Source organism: Macrotis lagotis, chromosome 1 (genome assembly GCF_037893015.1).
Source record: "Macrotis lagotis isolate mMagLag1 chromosome 1, bilby.v1.9.chrom.fasta, whole genome shotgun sequence".
NCBI lineage: Eukaryota > Metazoa > Chordata > Mammalia > Peramelemorphia > Peramelidae > Macrotis > Macrotis lagotis.
Genome location: NC_133658.1, coordinates 82,183,366 through 82,199,411, shown reverse-complemented (window position 1 = coordinate 82,199,411; position 16,046 = coordinate 82,183,366). Strand labels below are relative to the sequence as shown.

Here is a 16,046-nt window from a genome sequence, read left to right as displayed (position 1 = left end):
TTTTCTATACTACCCTTTATATCACCTCCCCTATGTAATTCTTCAATTATGATCCTCACACTTCCATAATTCCTCTTTGGGTGAATCATCAATTTGTTATTTATAGGAGTGATTTTCTATGAATTTATGAGCATATTGCAATAGTGGAGGAATATTTTTTTAGACAAGTCTTGGTTTCAGTTATGTGGTTGGGATAGGAAATATTAATAGAAAATGTATCAATTTTTTAAAAATCATGCTACTGTGGAAACATTTTATAAGACTTTATATTTACATGAATAAAATGTCTTATTTTTTTTTCTTTAGATGTTCTGATTTGGTTGAGTCAAGTTTTCTGCAAAAGAAGTTTCTCTTCCAATTATACTTCTATTTTATGAAGAATTTTATATATATATATGTATGTATATATATATATAACTGAAGTTTTAATCTAGAAAAAGTAAAAAAATATCTGTTACAAAAAGATAGAATTTCAAAGAAATAATAATATTAAATATGGAAAGAGAAGTAACACTGTAATTTAGCTCAAGTACCCCATGTTATATTGTCTGATATATTATAAAGCATCAAAATTATATGACATGCTGAAAGAACTGGCTGAAAGAAGATTCAGAAATAACTCCACTAGCACTTCACTAGCAAAGGGCATAATAAAATTAAGAACATAATTTACTTAAAATAGAACTCTCCATTTGAAAAGAACTTCTAAAATACTGAAAAGCTGTTTGGCTGAAATTAGGTATAGGCCAATTTTTCACACCATATAACACAGTAAGTTCAAAATACATACCTAGGCTCAAATATAAAAGACAGCATCAAAAAAATATCAAAAATAATTCTATCAGGTATATTTTGACATATAGGTGATGTATATACATATATCATATATATATATATGATTACATGTGATATAAAAATATGTATAGTTATATTTGAGGAAAATTTTTAACCACTAAAGACTAAAGATAATCATAAAATATAGTTCTGATTAATTTTGAAAGTGCATTGATTTCCCTCTCCTGAGGAGATTGTTCCAATTCACTAATATTAAGAAAAACATTGCTCAAAACAACTTTTTTGCTAAGAACTAGTAAAAAATAAATGGTCATCAATTTGGGAATAACTAAACAAATATTTTTCCATGAATATAATGGAATATTCTAGCACCACCAGAAATGGAGAATGTGAAAATTTCAAAGAACCATGGGAAATCTTACAATTAATTGATGGGGAATGAATCAAGCAGAATTAGGAAAACAAAATATGTAATGACTGTCACAATATGAATGGAAATAATGAAATAACAAATATTTAAAAGGAATGCTATGTAATAACAATACCAATGACCAAACTTGTCTATTTCCTCTCCTAAATTATAAAAAAATGAATTTCCTTCCCTTTATTGTAGAGTTGCAGAAATACAATGGTGGAATTCTGCATATATTGTCAAACTCAGTTATCTATTGGTTTTCCTGAAAAATCTTGTTTTTCAAAGTCATTCACAAGCAGGTTTGTCTCTAGTATGCTTACACTTTTCTTCACATTCTCTACAGTATAGTAACACTGATCTGCTCACTATTTCTTGCACAGGACTCTTTCACCTAACTGTACCTATGTCTGCCCTCCTTGTCTGAAATACTCTTCCTGCTCATCCCTGATTTCTGACTCCCTTCAAGAATCAATTTAAATTCCATTTTGGGACCTATTCAGTTTCTCCTCAAACTCCTCATTAGGGTCTTTCCTCAGAAATTGCCTCCCCTTTACCTCAAACAAATGTATACAAGTTGATTTTATGGGAGGGAAGGAGGGAAGGAAGGGAAGCATGAGGGAAAGAAAGAAAGAAGAAAGGGAGGGAAGATGGGAGGGGGAACGGAAGAAGTAAGAAAAAAAAGGAAAGAATGGAGAGTGGAAGGGACGAAGGGAGAGAAAGAAAGGGTATTAAGAGAAGTTCTCCTGAGGAAATGGCACATCAGAGCAAGAGAAAGATACTGCAAGGCAGACATGAAAAGGCTACCTGTTTCCATTATTGAGGAGATATATATATATATATATATATACTGATAGATTAAAACAAAAAAATGAGGAAGATTCCTACAAGATACATTGTAAATGGGTGGCTGGGTGTTGCAGTGGATAGAGCACTGGCCCTGGAATCAGGAGAACCTGAGTTCAAATCTGGTCTCAGACATTTAATAATGACCTAGCTGCGTGGCCTTGGGCAAGCCACTTAACCCCATTTGCCTTGCAAAAACCTTAAAAAAAGATACATTGTAAAGAGCAACTGATTTGAAATTAAGAGAGTCTATGAAAGCCTGAATAAGTCCCTTCACCTCACTAACCTTTAAGAGTTTCCCTCCTCTATCAAAAGAGGAGACCGATAGGCTGAAGCCTAATATCCTTTCCAGTTATACGGCTTCTCATCATGCTATCTGATACTATCTGTAAATTTCATATGAATTTAGTTTAGCTTAGATGTTGAAACAATGCATGTCTAAGAGTCCTGAAAAGCCCAGATGCTAAGTGAAAACAAAGCAGCATTCTTTCCTGTTCCACACATCATTGCCAATAAACATTTGGAATCAAAATCTCAAGCACAGGGTTTCTTAGTGATATATGAAGCATGATACAGCTTGGTTTTCTACAGCTACATTTATATTCATTTTATGATGCTGAGAAGCTTACTGAAATGAGTATTTTCCAGCCAAATATGTAGATATGATTAGGAAGAGGGATGTTGCAAAAAGCAAGTACCTATTGTTCTCTCAAACCCCCAAGACTGAGTTGAAGTGACTCTTAAGAGCCATTGCTTTCCATCCTGCCTCCAATGGCCTGAGCAGAGCTCCAGGAGACTCGCGGCCTGGCTCCTGCTCAAGCCTGGAGATTAAATAAAATATACTATAAAACTAAGTTTGGGAAGGCCCTGCAATCTTAGCACAGGTTTCAGGCTTGGAGCTTTGCAGTAATCCTCCTCTGGTTTTACCAGGGATGCTCCAAACCATTGCCAACAATTTTCTGAATATAAAATGAGCCACCAGTGTTATCCAACTACACCATCCGAGCAGGAATGAGTAGAATGAGGAAGTTAAAATGTCTCTGCCATCTGTCCCTTCACGTCCTCTGCATTTTCCACTGTCATCACCCTAGTTCAGGTCCTTGTTACCTCCCAACTGAGATAATTATAAGAGTCTTCCAACTGGTCTGCTCATCCCCAGGCTCTTCCTTGCTGAATTCTCCATCTAGAACCCTTCAAAATACTCTGCCTCTCGCAGAGGTCTGTGTGGAGACAGTAGAATCAAGTCTTCTTTCTTTGTTCTCCCCTTGGGGAGGGTTGGGGTAGGGGGTGCAGTTTAAAAGATGAACGAGATAGCAGTGGGTCCTCAGCCAGCAGAGAAGCCTGAAGATTAGTAAGAGTGGTGCTGATGATGGGGGGACCTGCTGGAGAAGACAACAGTAGGAAGGACAAAAGGCCCAACTACAGAGCTTTGCCTCAGCAAGAATGAGGACACCTCATCATCTAAGTGGGGAGTGAAAGAGGAAAGAGTTGGGGACAGAGCCTATTGGAGGCAGGCCAGACAGCTGAGAGGCAAGAAGAGGGAACTCAGGCATCTGGGTCAAGCTCCCAAATGAGCAGGTGGAGGACGGGGCTCCCTAACAGGAAATGCTTGAGGAGGCTTTAGAAAAGGCATGGTGGGCATATGGTTTCTAATAAGACAATCAGAGTATGTGGCAAGGTGGCAAAATCAATACAGCACTGGATTTGGAGTTAGGAAAACCTGAGTTCAAATCTACCCTCAGAAGCTTACTAGCTGGGTAACTCTGAGCAAGTCACCTAACCTCCACATGAAGAGTTTCATCATCTGTAAAATAGAAATAAGAGTGCAACCACCTCTCAAAGGTAACCATTAGTACCATGCCTAACACATAAGGGCTATGTAAATATTATCCATGATCATCATTATTATTATTATTACTATTATTATTATCATCATCATATATAATTTATATATATATATATAAGCCCTTATATAATAGGATAAATAAACCTTTATACAATAGTTCATTGGTTTTTTGAACAAATATTGATGATAAGTAGCAGAATTGGGGCAGCTAGCTGGTGTAATGGATAGAGCACCGGCCCTGGAGTCAGGAGTACCTGAGTTCAAATGTGGCCTCAGACAATAATTACCGAGCTGTGTGGCCTTGGGCAAGCCACTTAACCCCATTGTCTTGAAAAAAAATAAAATAAATAGCGGAATTATAGGAGCCACCTTCTCTTTATCCTATAAAAATCAAAGAATTTATGACATGTTAAAATCATTTTGTTCATATGGCACTCCCCAAACCCCCATCTAACATTCCAAAAGAAGAAGAAAATGAGGTCCAAAGAGGGCAAATGATTTGCCCCAGTTATCCACTTATTGCCATAGCTGAGACTTGAACCAAAAAGCTCTAATTCCAAGTTAAATGCTCCATTTTATGGTTGAGAAAAATGACTTTGAGAGACTGGAGACAATGAGATTTCTTTTTTTTTTTTTTGACAATGAGATTTCTTAGAGTTATAAAGAAAATGAGCTGATTAACTGAGAAGTATCAAGCTCTCCTCTCTAATTCTTTTTGCTCTATATTACACTGTCTTAACCATAGACATAGGATGCAGGACATGTATCTTGCTGTTTTACTTTGATGTTTGCTCTTTTTAAAAATATATTTAACATAAGTGAAGTAAGTGATATATTTATTACAAGGGAAGGCAGCCAGATGTTATATAATTGGGCCACCTACCCAGTTAAAGGGACCAATTGTTTATTGCCAAAATATGGCATGTAAATCATTTAATTCAAGTGACTATTGCAAATTAATTCAATTTAGCTCAATAAGCATTTGTTTTCCTAAATTCATGCTTGTTCACTCTACTCATTTCAATATAACCCAAGATTTTAAGTTGCAGTGATTTATTTTTCTGACTTTTTTTTTGCTTCAGACACAGGAAAGAAATTCTTTCATGGAGAAAAAGAAAATCTCTATCACTCATTCTCCTGCACATACTTATCTCTCTTGAGAATATTTTAAGTAATATGGCTTAGAGAATTAATGTGACAGAGAACATGCATAAAAATTTGATTTTCTTTTGAAATCTTGAGATCTAGGTGAATATGTAAGCTTATTTCTTCATAGCTATAAGTCTTTAGATTTTTTTTTTAGTTGTTGCTTTTTTGGGGGCAAGGCAATGGGGTTGAGTGACTTGCCCAAGGTCATATAGCTAGGCAATTCTTATGTGTCTGAGTCTGGATTTGAACCGACCCCAGGGCCGAGACTACAACTGTGTCACCTAGCTGCTACTAGATTTTCTTTTAAATAGATTGATAACTTTTGTTTTTATGAGATTGTCTGGATGTCCACCTCTTCCCCCTCTTTCCTAGAGAACCACGGTATATAAAAGTATGATCTTAGAATAAGAGGGGAAAAAAAAAGTTCAGCAAAATAGATACAAAAAATAAAAACAAATGATATCAATATTTCAAAAATGAATTCTAGCACTAGTGTTTTCTAACAAAGTATCTATAACTATATTCTCATGTTCCATGTTTATAGCTTAGAATATACTTCTGTATAAAATTTACACAGAGACAATACCAATTTAAAGCCCAATCTACTCCATGCTGCTATTCATTAAGATAATTTTAAGGTTCAAGTGAACAGAACACCGAAATTGGAGTCAAGTGTCCTGAGGATAATTCTTGCTTAACTATTATAAGTCTTGAGGAACTCAAGTTACCAATACCATATTGTTTTGATGATTACCACATTGTACTGAAGTTTGATATTTGGCATAACTAAGCCAGAGCAGCTAAATGGAACAGAGGATAGAAACCTGGAGACTAGAAAATCTGAGCTCAAAAACATCCACAGAGATTTACTAACTGTGCAACTCTGGGTAAGTCATTTAACTCTATTTGTCTCAGTTTCCTTATTTGTAAGATTACAGTGGCAAATTATTCCATTATAGTTGACAAGAAAACCACAAATGGGTTACAATCAGACATGACTGAAACAACTCAACAACAGCAACATTGCAAAGACCCCTTCCTTCTCGCTTTATTTTTTATAAGTTTCCTTAAAATTCTTGACTTTTTTCCCCCTCCTGATGAATTTTGTTATTAAATTTTGTAGCTCAATAAAGCAATTCTATGATAGTTTTCTTCTTATGACGTGGAATAAGTAAATTAATTTACTCAGTATTGTTAATTTTTTAAATATTGGCTCAGCTTACCTAGGAGTAGTGAATAGTTCTCTAATCATCTAGGCAGGTCTTTATTTCAGTAAATAGTATTCTATAGATGCAGACATAAATTTCCTATTCATGTTTTAGAAAGTTATTTCTCTTTGTCTTTCTGTTGAATTTTGTTAGTAATAAAAAATTCTGATAATGTATACAAATTTATTTTTTATCCTGCAAAAATTGATTAGCTTTTTTAATGACTTTCATTAATTTTGAAGGTTCTTTAAGTAAAATCATTTCTAGGGTTTTATAAGTAAATTAAAAAAGGGTAACTGTATTTCTTCTTTGTCGATGTTTATTCCTCCAATTTCATTTTTTTTGTCATTGCTTTAGTTAGCATTTCTAGTATGACATAAAAGAGTAGTGATGATATGCACCTTTTTTTTAAACCCCTGATCTTACTGGAAAGGACTGTAATGTATTCACATTATGTATAATGCTGACTCTAGATTTTAGTCCTACTTATAATATGGAAATATCTTTTTTACTCCTATATTTTATAAGGTTTTTCTTTTAAAGGGGATTGATATCTTGTCAAAAGTTCTATTTTGGCTATTGATAGAATAATAAGATTTTTGCTGCTGTTATTGTTAATATGGTTGGTTATGTTTACAGTTTACCGAATATTGAATCTTCATGCCTGGCAAGAACCAAACTCGGTCCTAATGTATCATCTTTTTATATTATATTGCTAATCTACCTTGCATAGATTTTAACTTTCTGTAACATTATTAGAGATATATCTATAGTTTTCATTCTCCCTGCTTTATATAAGTAGAACATTTTTATAGTATAGAAGACATGACAGTACAATTTTAATTTCTATTTTTTAAAAAGAAATTCATACATTACTGGATATAACTTGTTGAATAAATGGCAAAATTAATTTGTCAATTCATCTGGTGGAGTGTTTTTTTTTCTTTGAAAGGCTATATATGACTTATTCAATTTCATTTTCTGATAGACTGTGTTTATAACTTTATAATTTTTGCTCTGTTGAGCTATACATTTTACATTGTGACACAATGGATCGAGCACTGGGTCAAGAGTATGGAAGATCTGCATTCTCCTATAGGTACTGAAGATCAAATGAGATATTATTTGTAAAATGCTGACCACATTCCTTAGTACACAATAAATGCTGTGTAAATGTGTGCTATTATTATTATCATTATCATTATTAATTCTATAAATAATCAACCATTTCATTTACGTTGTTACTTTTGTTGGCATATAAGTGACCAAATATTTTTTCTAATAATTTCCTTTATTTTTTCTTCCTTTTTTGGAAATGCTCCTTGTTAACCTTTGATATATGAATTCCAAATTTATGAACCCTTAGTTCTTTTATGTGTTCAGTCTCAGTCTCTCTCTCTCTCTCTCTCTCTCTCTCTCTCTCTCTCTCTCTCTCTCTCTCTCTCTCTCTCTCAGTTTTACAAACCTAAATCCTGTTCTTTAAATTCACTGTGACCCAGCACCCTCCATCTCTCAGATGTTTTCCTATTGCCCCCCAAGACATCATGCCATTACTGACTATACTCCCTTCCCCTTCCCATTTGGATCCCAGGTCGACTCTACACTATCTCCTTGACTGAAGTCCCTGGCTGCTTTATGCTACAGAAGTTCTTCACCTGCCAAGCATCATCCTGATATTTTTTTACCATCATCTACTGCCTTTACTACAACTACTGTCCTGATGAAAAAAAAAAAAAAACAGGGTCTAACAAAATTTATGTTACAAACACCGAGGGCAGGAAACTTCTCCTGATTTTCCCTGCACCTGTGGGACCACTCCTTCAGCCCTTTGTGGGGTCCTTACTATGCAGGTAAATAGGATATCCTCCTAAGCTCTGTCCTGGGCCCTCCTCTTATAGAAGGCAGATTTTACCTAGCTAGGAAATTCAAGATATGTATATGTGGAGGAGAGAATTGTAGGCATTATTGGGAAATGGAATGTCTTTGACAAGGAAAAGCGGGGTTGTAGAGTACACAGCATTTGGAAGAAAGGGACTAGAGCAAGAAGAACCCAGTAAAGAAAGTTTCACCCAACTCTTATTTTACCATAATAGCTAGAATTTATATAAGGTTTGCAAACCATTTTCTAAGTATCTTATTTTATCCTCACAACAATGCTAGATTCCTCAGCTGAGATGGGCAGAAGTTAAATGACTGGTCCAGGGTCACATAGTTAATAAATGTGCTGAACAGGATTTGAACTCAAGTCTTCTCAATTCTATAATCAGTCTTGCACTATGTCTTTAAATCACTGCTGTGGAAAGTCAAATGAAAAAGCATTAAATCAGAATTCTTTCTATTGCATGAGACTACCTACTAAAACAAGCTACAAAAAAAAATTCAATGTATAAAAAGATATTTGACCTGAGTTTAAGTCACAAACCAGACATTAATCCATTGTATGATCTTGGATAAATCATTTCACCGCTTTAATAGATTTGACATTATCCATGTCACTTTTTGTAATGTTCTCCAGCTCTTCTTTGGTCATAAATTCTCCTCTCCAAAATCTAATAAATAAATACTTCCTTGCTCTTCTAATTGGCCTATGGTAACACACTTTATGTCTAAATTCTGTATCCATTTCTCTCTCACCTTCGTATAAGATGTGAGATAGTGACCTATGGCTAGTTTTTGCTATACTATTTTCCAGTTTTACCAGCAGGTTTTGACAAATAGTGAGTTCTTATCCCAGAAGTTGGAGTTTTGGGGTTTATCAAACAGTAGATTAGCATAGTCATTTACTACTGTGTCTTATAAATCTAACCAATTCCACTGATTCACCATTCTATTTCTTAGTACAAAATAATTTTGAAAACTGTTACTTTATATTGAAGTTTTAGATCTGGTATAACTAGGCTACCTTCTTTTGCATTTTTTTCATTAGTTCCCTTCCCTTGATAATCTTATTCTTTTATTGTTCCAAAATGATTTTTGTAGTTTTTTCCTAGCTCTATAACATAATTTTTCTAGCTCTATAAAATATTTTGCAAATATTCAAACAACAGTTATATCTAGTAATTTATGAATTTCTGTTGGAAAAAACAGAAGTTAAAATTGTCCTGCCATGTCTTCTATACTATAAAAAGTTCTACTTATATAAAGCAGTGAAAATGAAAACTATAAAGTTATATCCCTAATAATGATGCAGATAGTTAAAATTAATGCAAAGTAGGTATGGAAATATAATATAAAAAATATGATACATAAAGACCAAGTTTGGTTTGTGCCAGGAATGAAGATTCAGTATATGTTAAACTATAAATATAACCAATCAAATTAACAATAACAGCAAAAATCTTATTATTCTATCAATAGCCAAATTGAACTTTTAACAAAATATCAACCCCTTTAAAAGAATCACAAGAATCAGCAATACAGTGATCAAAGACAATTCTAAAAAACCTGCAATAAAAAAGTCATGCATTTCCAGAAAAAAAGATCTATGAAATCTGAATACAGATCAAAACATATTGTTTTCATTTTTTTATGTTTTGTTTCACTTTCTCTTAGCTTTTCCCATGAGTTATAATTCTTCTTTCACAACATAACTAATATGGAAATATGCATTATATATATGTATATATATATATATATATATATATATATATACATTTAGAGAGAGAGATGAATGGCACTGAATAGATTAATTTAGGTAGAATTGTCATTTTTATTATATTAGCTCAATTTATACAAGAGCAATTGATATATTTCAGTTGTTTATATCTGACTTCATTTGTATGAAAGTGTTTTGTAACTGTCTTCACATGACTCCTGGGTTTGTCTTGGCAGGTACACCCCCCAAAATTTTATACTGTCTGTCTTTAATTTGAATGGATTATCTCTTTCTATCCCTTGTGCTGGACTTTATTTGTTGGTAATATATAGAAATGATGATTTATGTAGGTTTATTTTATATCCTGCAACTTCACTAAAGTTGTAATTGCTTCAAGTAGTTTTTTATCTGGAACTCTCTAGGTAAACCATCACAATTGTCTGCAAAGAGTGAGAGTTTTCAAACAAAACCAATACAACCAAGATTGGAAGGAAAGCAGGAAAATAATTTTTATACCAAGTGTTTCTGGTAAAGGACTCATTTTTAAATATATAGATAACTCTGTCAAGTTTATAAGAATACAATTTAATCCCCAATTGATAAATAGGGAAAGGGTATGAACAGGCAGTTTTCAGATGAAGAAATTAAAACAATTTGGAATTCACCCAAAGGACAATAAAACTGCATACCCTTTGATCTAGCAATACCACTACTAGGACTACATCCCAAAGAGATCACAAAAAAGAGGGGGAGAAAAAAAGATCCACATATACAAAAATATTCAGAAAAGTTCTTTTTGTGGTTTCAAAGAATTGCAAATTGAGGGGTGTCAATCAATTGAAGAATGACTGAACCAAGTGTGGCATAAGAATACAAAGGAATATGATTTTTCTATGAAAAATGATAAGCAGGCAGATGAAAATCTGGAAAGACATGAAGTGAGCAGAACCAAGAGAGCATTGTACAGTTCAACAGCAATACTGTACAATGATCAACTATGATAAACATTTCTATTCAACAATACAGTGATCAAAGGCAACTCTAAAACACCTGCAATTAGAAAAATACCATCCATATCCAGAAAAAGAACTATCTGAATACAGATCAAAGAATAATGTTTTCGCTTTTTTATTTATTTTATTTTTCTTCCTTGTGATTTTTTCCTATTTGTTCTAACTCTTCTTTCACAACATGACTAATATAAGAATATGTATTATAGACTTTTACATATATAATCTTTGCTGTCCAAGAGAGGGGATTTGGAAAGCTAGGTGGGAGAAACTTAACAAAAATAAATGCTGAAAATTATCTTTACATACAATTGAAAAAGCAAACAAAGAAAATCATTCAACCTCTTTAGGCCTTGATTTCGTACTGTTAAGTTTAGGTGTTACACTAAATAGTTGATAACTTTTCTTTTTAGAAATTTGATTCTTTGACAATTTGCATTTTTCTCCTTGTTGCTGCAGAATACTCATGCCCATTTCCTAAAGATAGCTGAATGTTGATGCCTCAATTAATTGTAAGGCAGTCTGGAACTTAGAGGAACTGCCTGGGTTTAAATCTGGTCTCTGTGCAGGAAGCCAGGTGAGTGAGGACAAGACCAAGCAGGGCTGATGACCCTAACCAAAAGCATAACAACATGTAGAGTTTGAGCCTGGCAACAAGTCCCAGTCTAGGAATTAATGCTAAAGAATTGAGTAAATGAAAAATGATTCTTTTAGTATAAAAAAGTTACTATGTACCTGAAGATCCCCAATAAGGAGAAGTGAATAATTATGCACAGAGACTCAAAACATAAATTTTCAATACAGACCACATGAACAGCTAAAAGAAATGATGAAAAAGATTTTTTAAAAAAGAAAACAAAAACTGGAAAAAGAAGAATTTAAGGGAGGAAAAAAAGCAGATTAGAAAAATGTTTAACTTTACCTAATTAAGTGACTACTTGAAAAGAAACTAGAGAAAAATCAATGACTCCATGAGACAGTAATAAATACCAAAACAAAATAAAAAAATTAAGAAAAAAAATAAAACATCTGAATCCAAAAGGCCGTAGGCCCTTGACCAATGAATAATGACATAATGGTGAGAAATACTAATCTATAATCCTTTCTCGACATACTCACATGTTCTTGGACTTAAACACTTCAGCAAAGTTCTGCACACTTCGCAGAGAAGCAAGGTCTAGGGTCATGGCTTCTACCTTGGCTTTGTGCTGAAATAAAAAGAAAAATAAAAAATGATAAATATCTGCAAATTTGGTTCACAGGATCACAAGACAGCAAATGTGTTACAAAACATGTCTGAACTCCCTTGTTGAGTATTAGAAGCCCAGAGTGAATATAAATCACAAAAATGAATGGAAGAGTGCAGCATTTCTTGCCAAATGCTCCCCTCAGAAACTACAGCTCCACTAAGCACATATGCTGGATGGTGTACAACTTCATTAAACACAATGAATTGACATAAGACAGTTTTGAGGCTTTTCACTTGTTTTCCATCACCCAAGGAAGTAAAATGACAAAAACAGGCAATGTGAAAAGGTAAGTGAATCTGACTTCTCAATGTGTTTAAGTAGATTGGAGGGTAAAGGAAGAAAATGTGGAAACGTCCCTATTTCTGTCAATTAGCACTGTGTCATCACCATTTCATCCTCACCAAAAAGAGGAAAAGTCTTAAGAGAGCCTGACCAGGTGCACAATACTTTAGCAAGATAGGATTCAGCCTGTCAAACAAACAGTTCTTAGTAGAGCAAATGGAAGGGACTCAGGTCTCTCACCCAGTGTATTGTGTAACCCACAGGAAGAGTAGAGGGTTTCTAGAGATATCAATTATCCTCAGGATACTAATGAGATGTCTACCTGTGTTTTCATCCACTAAAGAACAAATTCATAGATTCATCTTTTTTTTTCTTTTGAACTTGAGATATCTGCAAACACAAAGATTTCACCAAAAGTAGAAAAAGATTATTTTAGAAACACCCATATTTTATATGGATGTATTATAAATTTATAAATAATATAATTAGACATGCAGGGGTATCATGGTGGTCAGAACACTAGGCCTGGAGTCAAGAAGGTCTGAGTTCAGATCCTGCCTCAGACACTTATTGGATGTTTAACAATGGGCAAGTCACTTAATCCTTTTTTGACTCATTTTCTTCTTCTGCAAAATGACCTGGAGAAGGAAATGGCAAACAATCCAGTATCTTTGCCAAGAAAACTTTAAATGGAATCACAAAGACTTAGACATGACTGAACAACAAAAAACATTTAACAAGGTAGTGATAAAATTACTCTGCATCACTTTTGGCATTTCCCCCTATATATTTAAAGATTTCTAATTGGTATTTTGCCTGTCTCTCATTACTCCCTAATTCTTCCCATGCCCTCCCCCCATTCAAATAGAAGACGTCTATGGTTAAAAAATATAGACGTGTGTGTGTGTGTGTGTGTGTGACTCAAACTCAAAATGATCTTCGTTAAGACCCTCTGGAAAAGAAAGAACAATCAGGGTCCTAAATTTTCAGAGTTGCAAGTTGCCTTAGAGCTGTACATGTCCCTTACATGTGTACCTCACTCGTTCCCCCCCCTTCTTTCAGACAGATTATATATATGATATGTAGAGAGACAGACAGCCATTACATTAGATATATGGAATCTCACTTTATATATAGACATATCTATGTATCTTAATCAATATCAATATGTAAAGGTCAACTAGAGCATTACAATCTAACATACACATACACACAAACAGCCTAGTTGGTGGGATGCTAGTGCATATGTGTTCATGTGTTTATATACACACACACACATATATACACATACACATACATATATATATATATATAGGTGTATGTGTATATACAATTAAGTATATATGTATGTGTATGTTTAGAGAGAGATGGTTAGATAGATACTAAACACATATAAACAAAACAAAGAAGAACATTTATCTTGGATAAGAATACATGTTTCATCCTGTATCTCCCATCCATAAACTCTCTGTCAGAAGGTGGGAGGTTATGTTTCAGCATCAGTCTTCTAAAGTTACTTTTGGTTGATTCTTTGATTAGAATTCTGAATCTTTCAAAATAGTATCAAGATTTTTTTTTACAATATTCTGCCTTTGTGAAACAAGAAGCCTGGTATTAGCAATTACCAGCATTGATGGATTCTCAATGCTATTTTAACTGTACTGTCTTTTTTTCCCAAAAAAATAATTGGTGACTACTGCTCCCTGCCCCAGATTGGTAGTGAATACCTCTTGATCAAGGTATGACTTCTCAGCAGAAATAACCTAAATCCCTACCAAGTGGCCAGGTTAGCCTTGACTCAAACTGGGGAGTTATGAATATAACAGAAGAACAGCCTTTGTGTAACTTAAAAATATACACATGAATATGGATGAATGCTAAAAAAAAAAAGAACTTAAAAAATGTATAGAGTGTCCAACATGAACATTCTTTAACTGACTCTAGTTCAATTACCACATGATAAAAGTTGAACCATTTTGATTTGTTGCATCGTAGACCTGAGGTCAAGCCAAAGGAACCAGTTAAGTAGGACCTGGTTTACCCTGATCTTTCTCTTTCCTGCCCAATGGCACTCCCAACAGAGAAGATAAACAGTAATGTAAAGGAAGAGGCCTCATGCCTGCCCCTTCATAGGTCAACATGTGGCTTATGGATGGAGGCAGAAGTCCTTTGCCTTGGCATTTGTTGCTTAATTTTCAATGAAAGAGGTTGAAAGCTATAAACTTCTGAAAGGTCAGGAGAACTATTCTCACAATTCATGCTCAACTTCATGAAAAACCTCTGGAGTTGAGTTGTAAAGTGCCTTGGTGCTATATGCATTTTACATGTGCGTCTCACTCACTATTGTTATACTTCAAGTTTATGCTCGCTAGTCCCTTTTCCTGAACTCTGCATGTATTTGTGGGAGAGGTTGCTTCTCTTTAATATTAGATAAAATTCTTCCTAACTATTGTTCTTACTATGTCAATTAAATAAATGCCTTTTCAAAGAAATAATGCTACAAGCTGATTGTAAAGGGGAAACATAGTGGTGGTAACTCTTAAGCTAGTTTTTAGAAGTACTACCCACAAGGTTACCCCTAGTACCACAGCAAGATCTAGAAGGGTAAGGTCAGTGTAACAGCTCCGTGTGGTTTTTTTAAACTGGAAATCTGCCCCACGTTTGTAGGGACATTGGTAGATAAATATGGGTGCTCAAAAACTATGCCAACAAAGTGTAAGTCTATTTCAGCTTCTATTCTAAGATGATACTCTAAGATTAAAAAAAAAATAAACCTATGTTTGAATTCCAGAAAGTACGCTAAGAATGAAGAGGCTCATCACTAGAAGATTGACCACTTAATGATAAACTATTTGACTTTGATCATGGATGAGAACTTGTGAAACAAAATGAAACACAAAATAACCCTCAGTAAGTAAGACACATAATAGCTTATCTCCTATCCATTTCTCCAAGGACAATGTCAGAGATATTGAAAAGATGTCTATGAGACCAGATAAGGGGCAGAGAATGCTAATACTCATTTAAGTGTGTAAACAGAGTAGATGCTCACCAAGTGAGAACTGGCTGAACAGATGGACATGAATGTAATGGAATATAATTTGCTGCAAGAAATGACATATGGTGAACATAGAGAAGCATGAAAAACTTAAAAGAACTGATTCAAAGTGATATAAGAAACAAGATAACATTATTGACAAAGACTAAAATAATGTAAATGGAATAATAATCATAAACAACCAAAACTAATTATTATGAAGTTCTAAGCTTGGCCCCAAAGACTATTGTTTTTTCTTCAATCACAAAGAGGACCTTGAAGGCCCTTCAAAATCCTGGTTGTTTCCCCCAGCATGTCCATCTAACTTGGTGATACCCTTGCTGATACAGGAGCTTAGATTGACTACTATAGTTCAGATGTGGCCTTCTTATTCATAAAAGTTATCTTCCTCTTAATGAAGCCCAATATTATATTAGCTACTTGAATCCTAGATCACACTGTTGACTAAGTTTGAGACTGCAGTCCACCAAAACACTCAAATATTTTTTCAGATGAATTGCCCATCTGTCATAAATCTCTAATTTGCCCTTGTTAAGTTGATTTTCTGAACTGGTGTAATTAGATCCAATTTGGTAGTGTGTCAAGTTCTTTTTGA

The 16,046-nt window shown here is 34.1% G+C and overlaps 1 protein-coding gene across 3 annotated transcripts in view; it reads right to left on the bottom strand.

Annotated features, from left to right (window-relative positions):
- Positions 1-16,046, bottom strand: part of WWOX (WW domain containing oxidoreductase) — a 1,413,871-nt gene that overhangs the window by 879,418 nt on the left and 518,407 nt on the right. For all 3 annotated transcript variants that reach the window (XM_074203737.1, XM_074203727.1, XM_074203742.1), the window contains exon 6: positions 11,981-12,069. In XM_074203737.1, the coding sequence (XP_074059838.1) occupies positions 11,981-12,069 (89 nt within the window). The remainder of the gene's footprint in view (positions 1-11,980; positions 12,070-16,046) is intronic.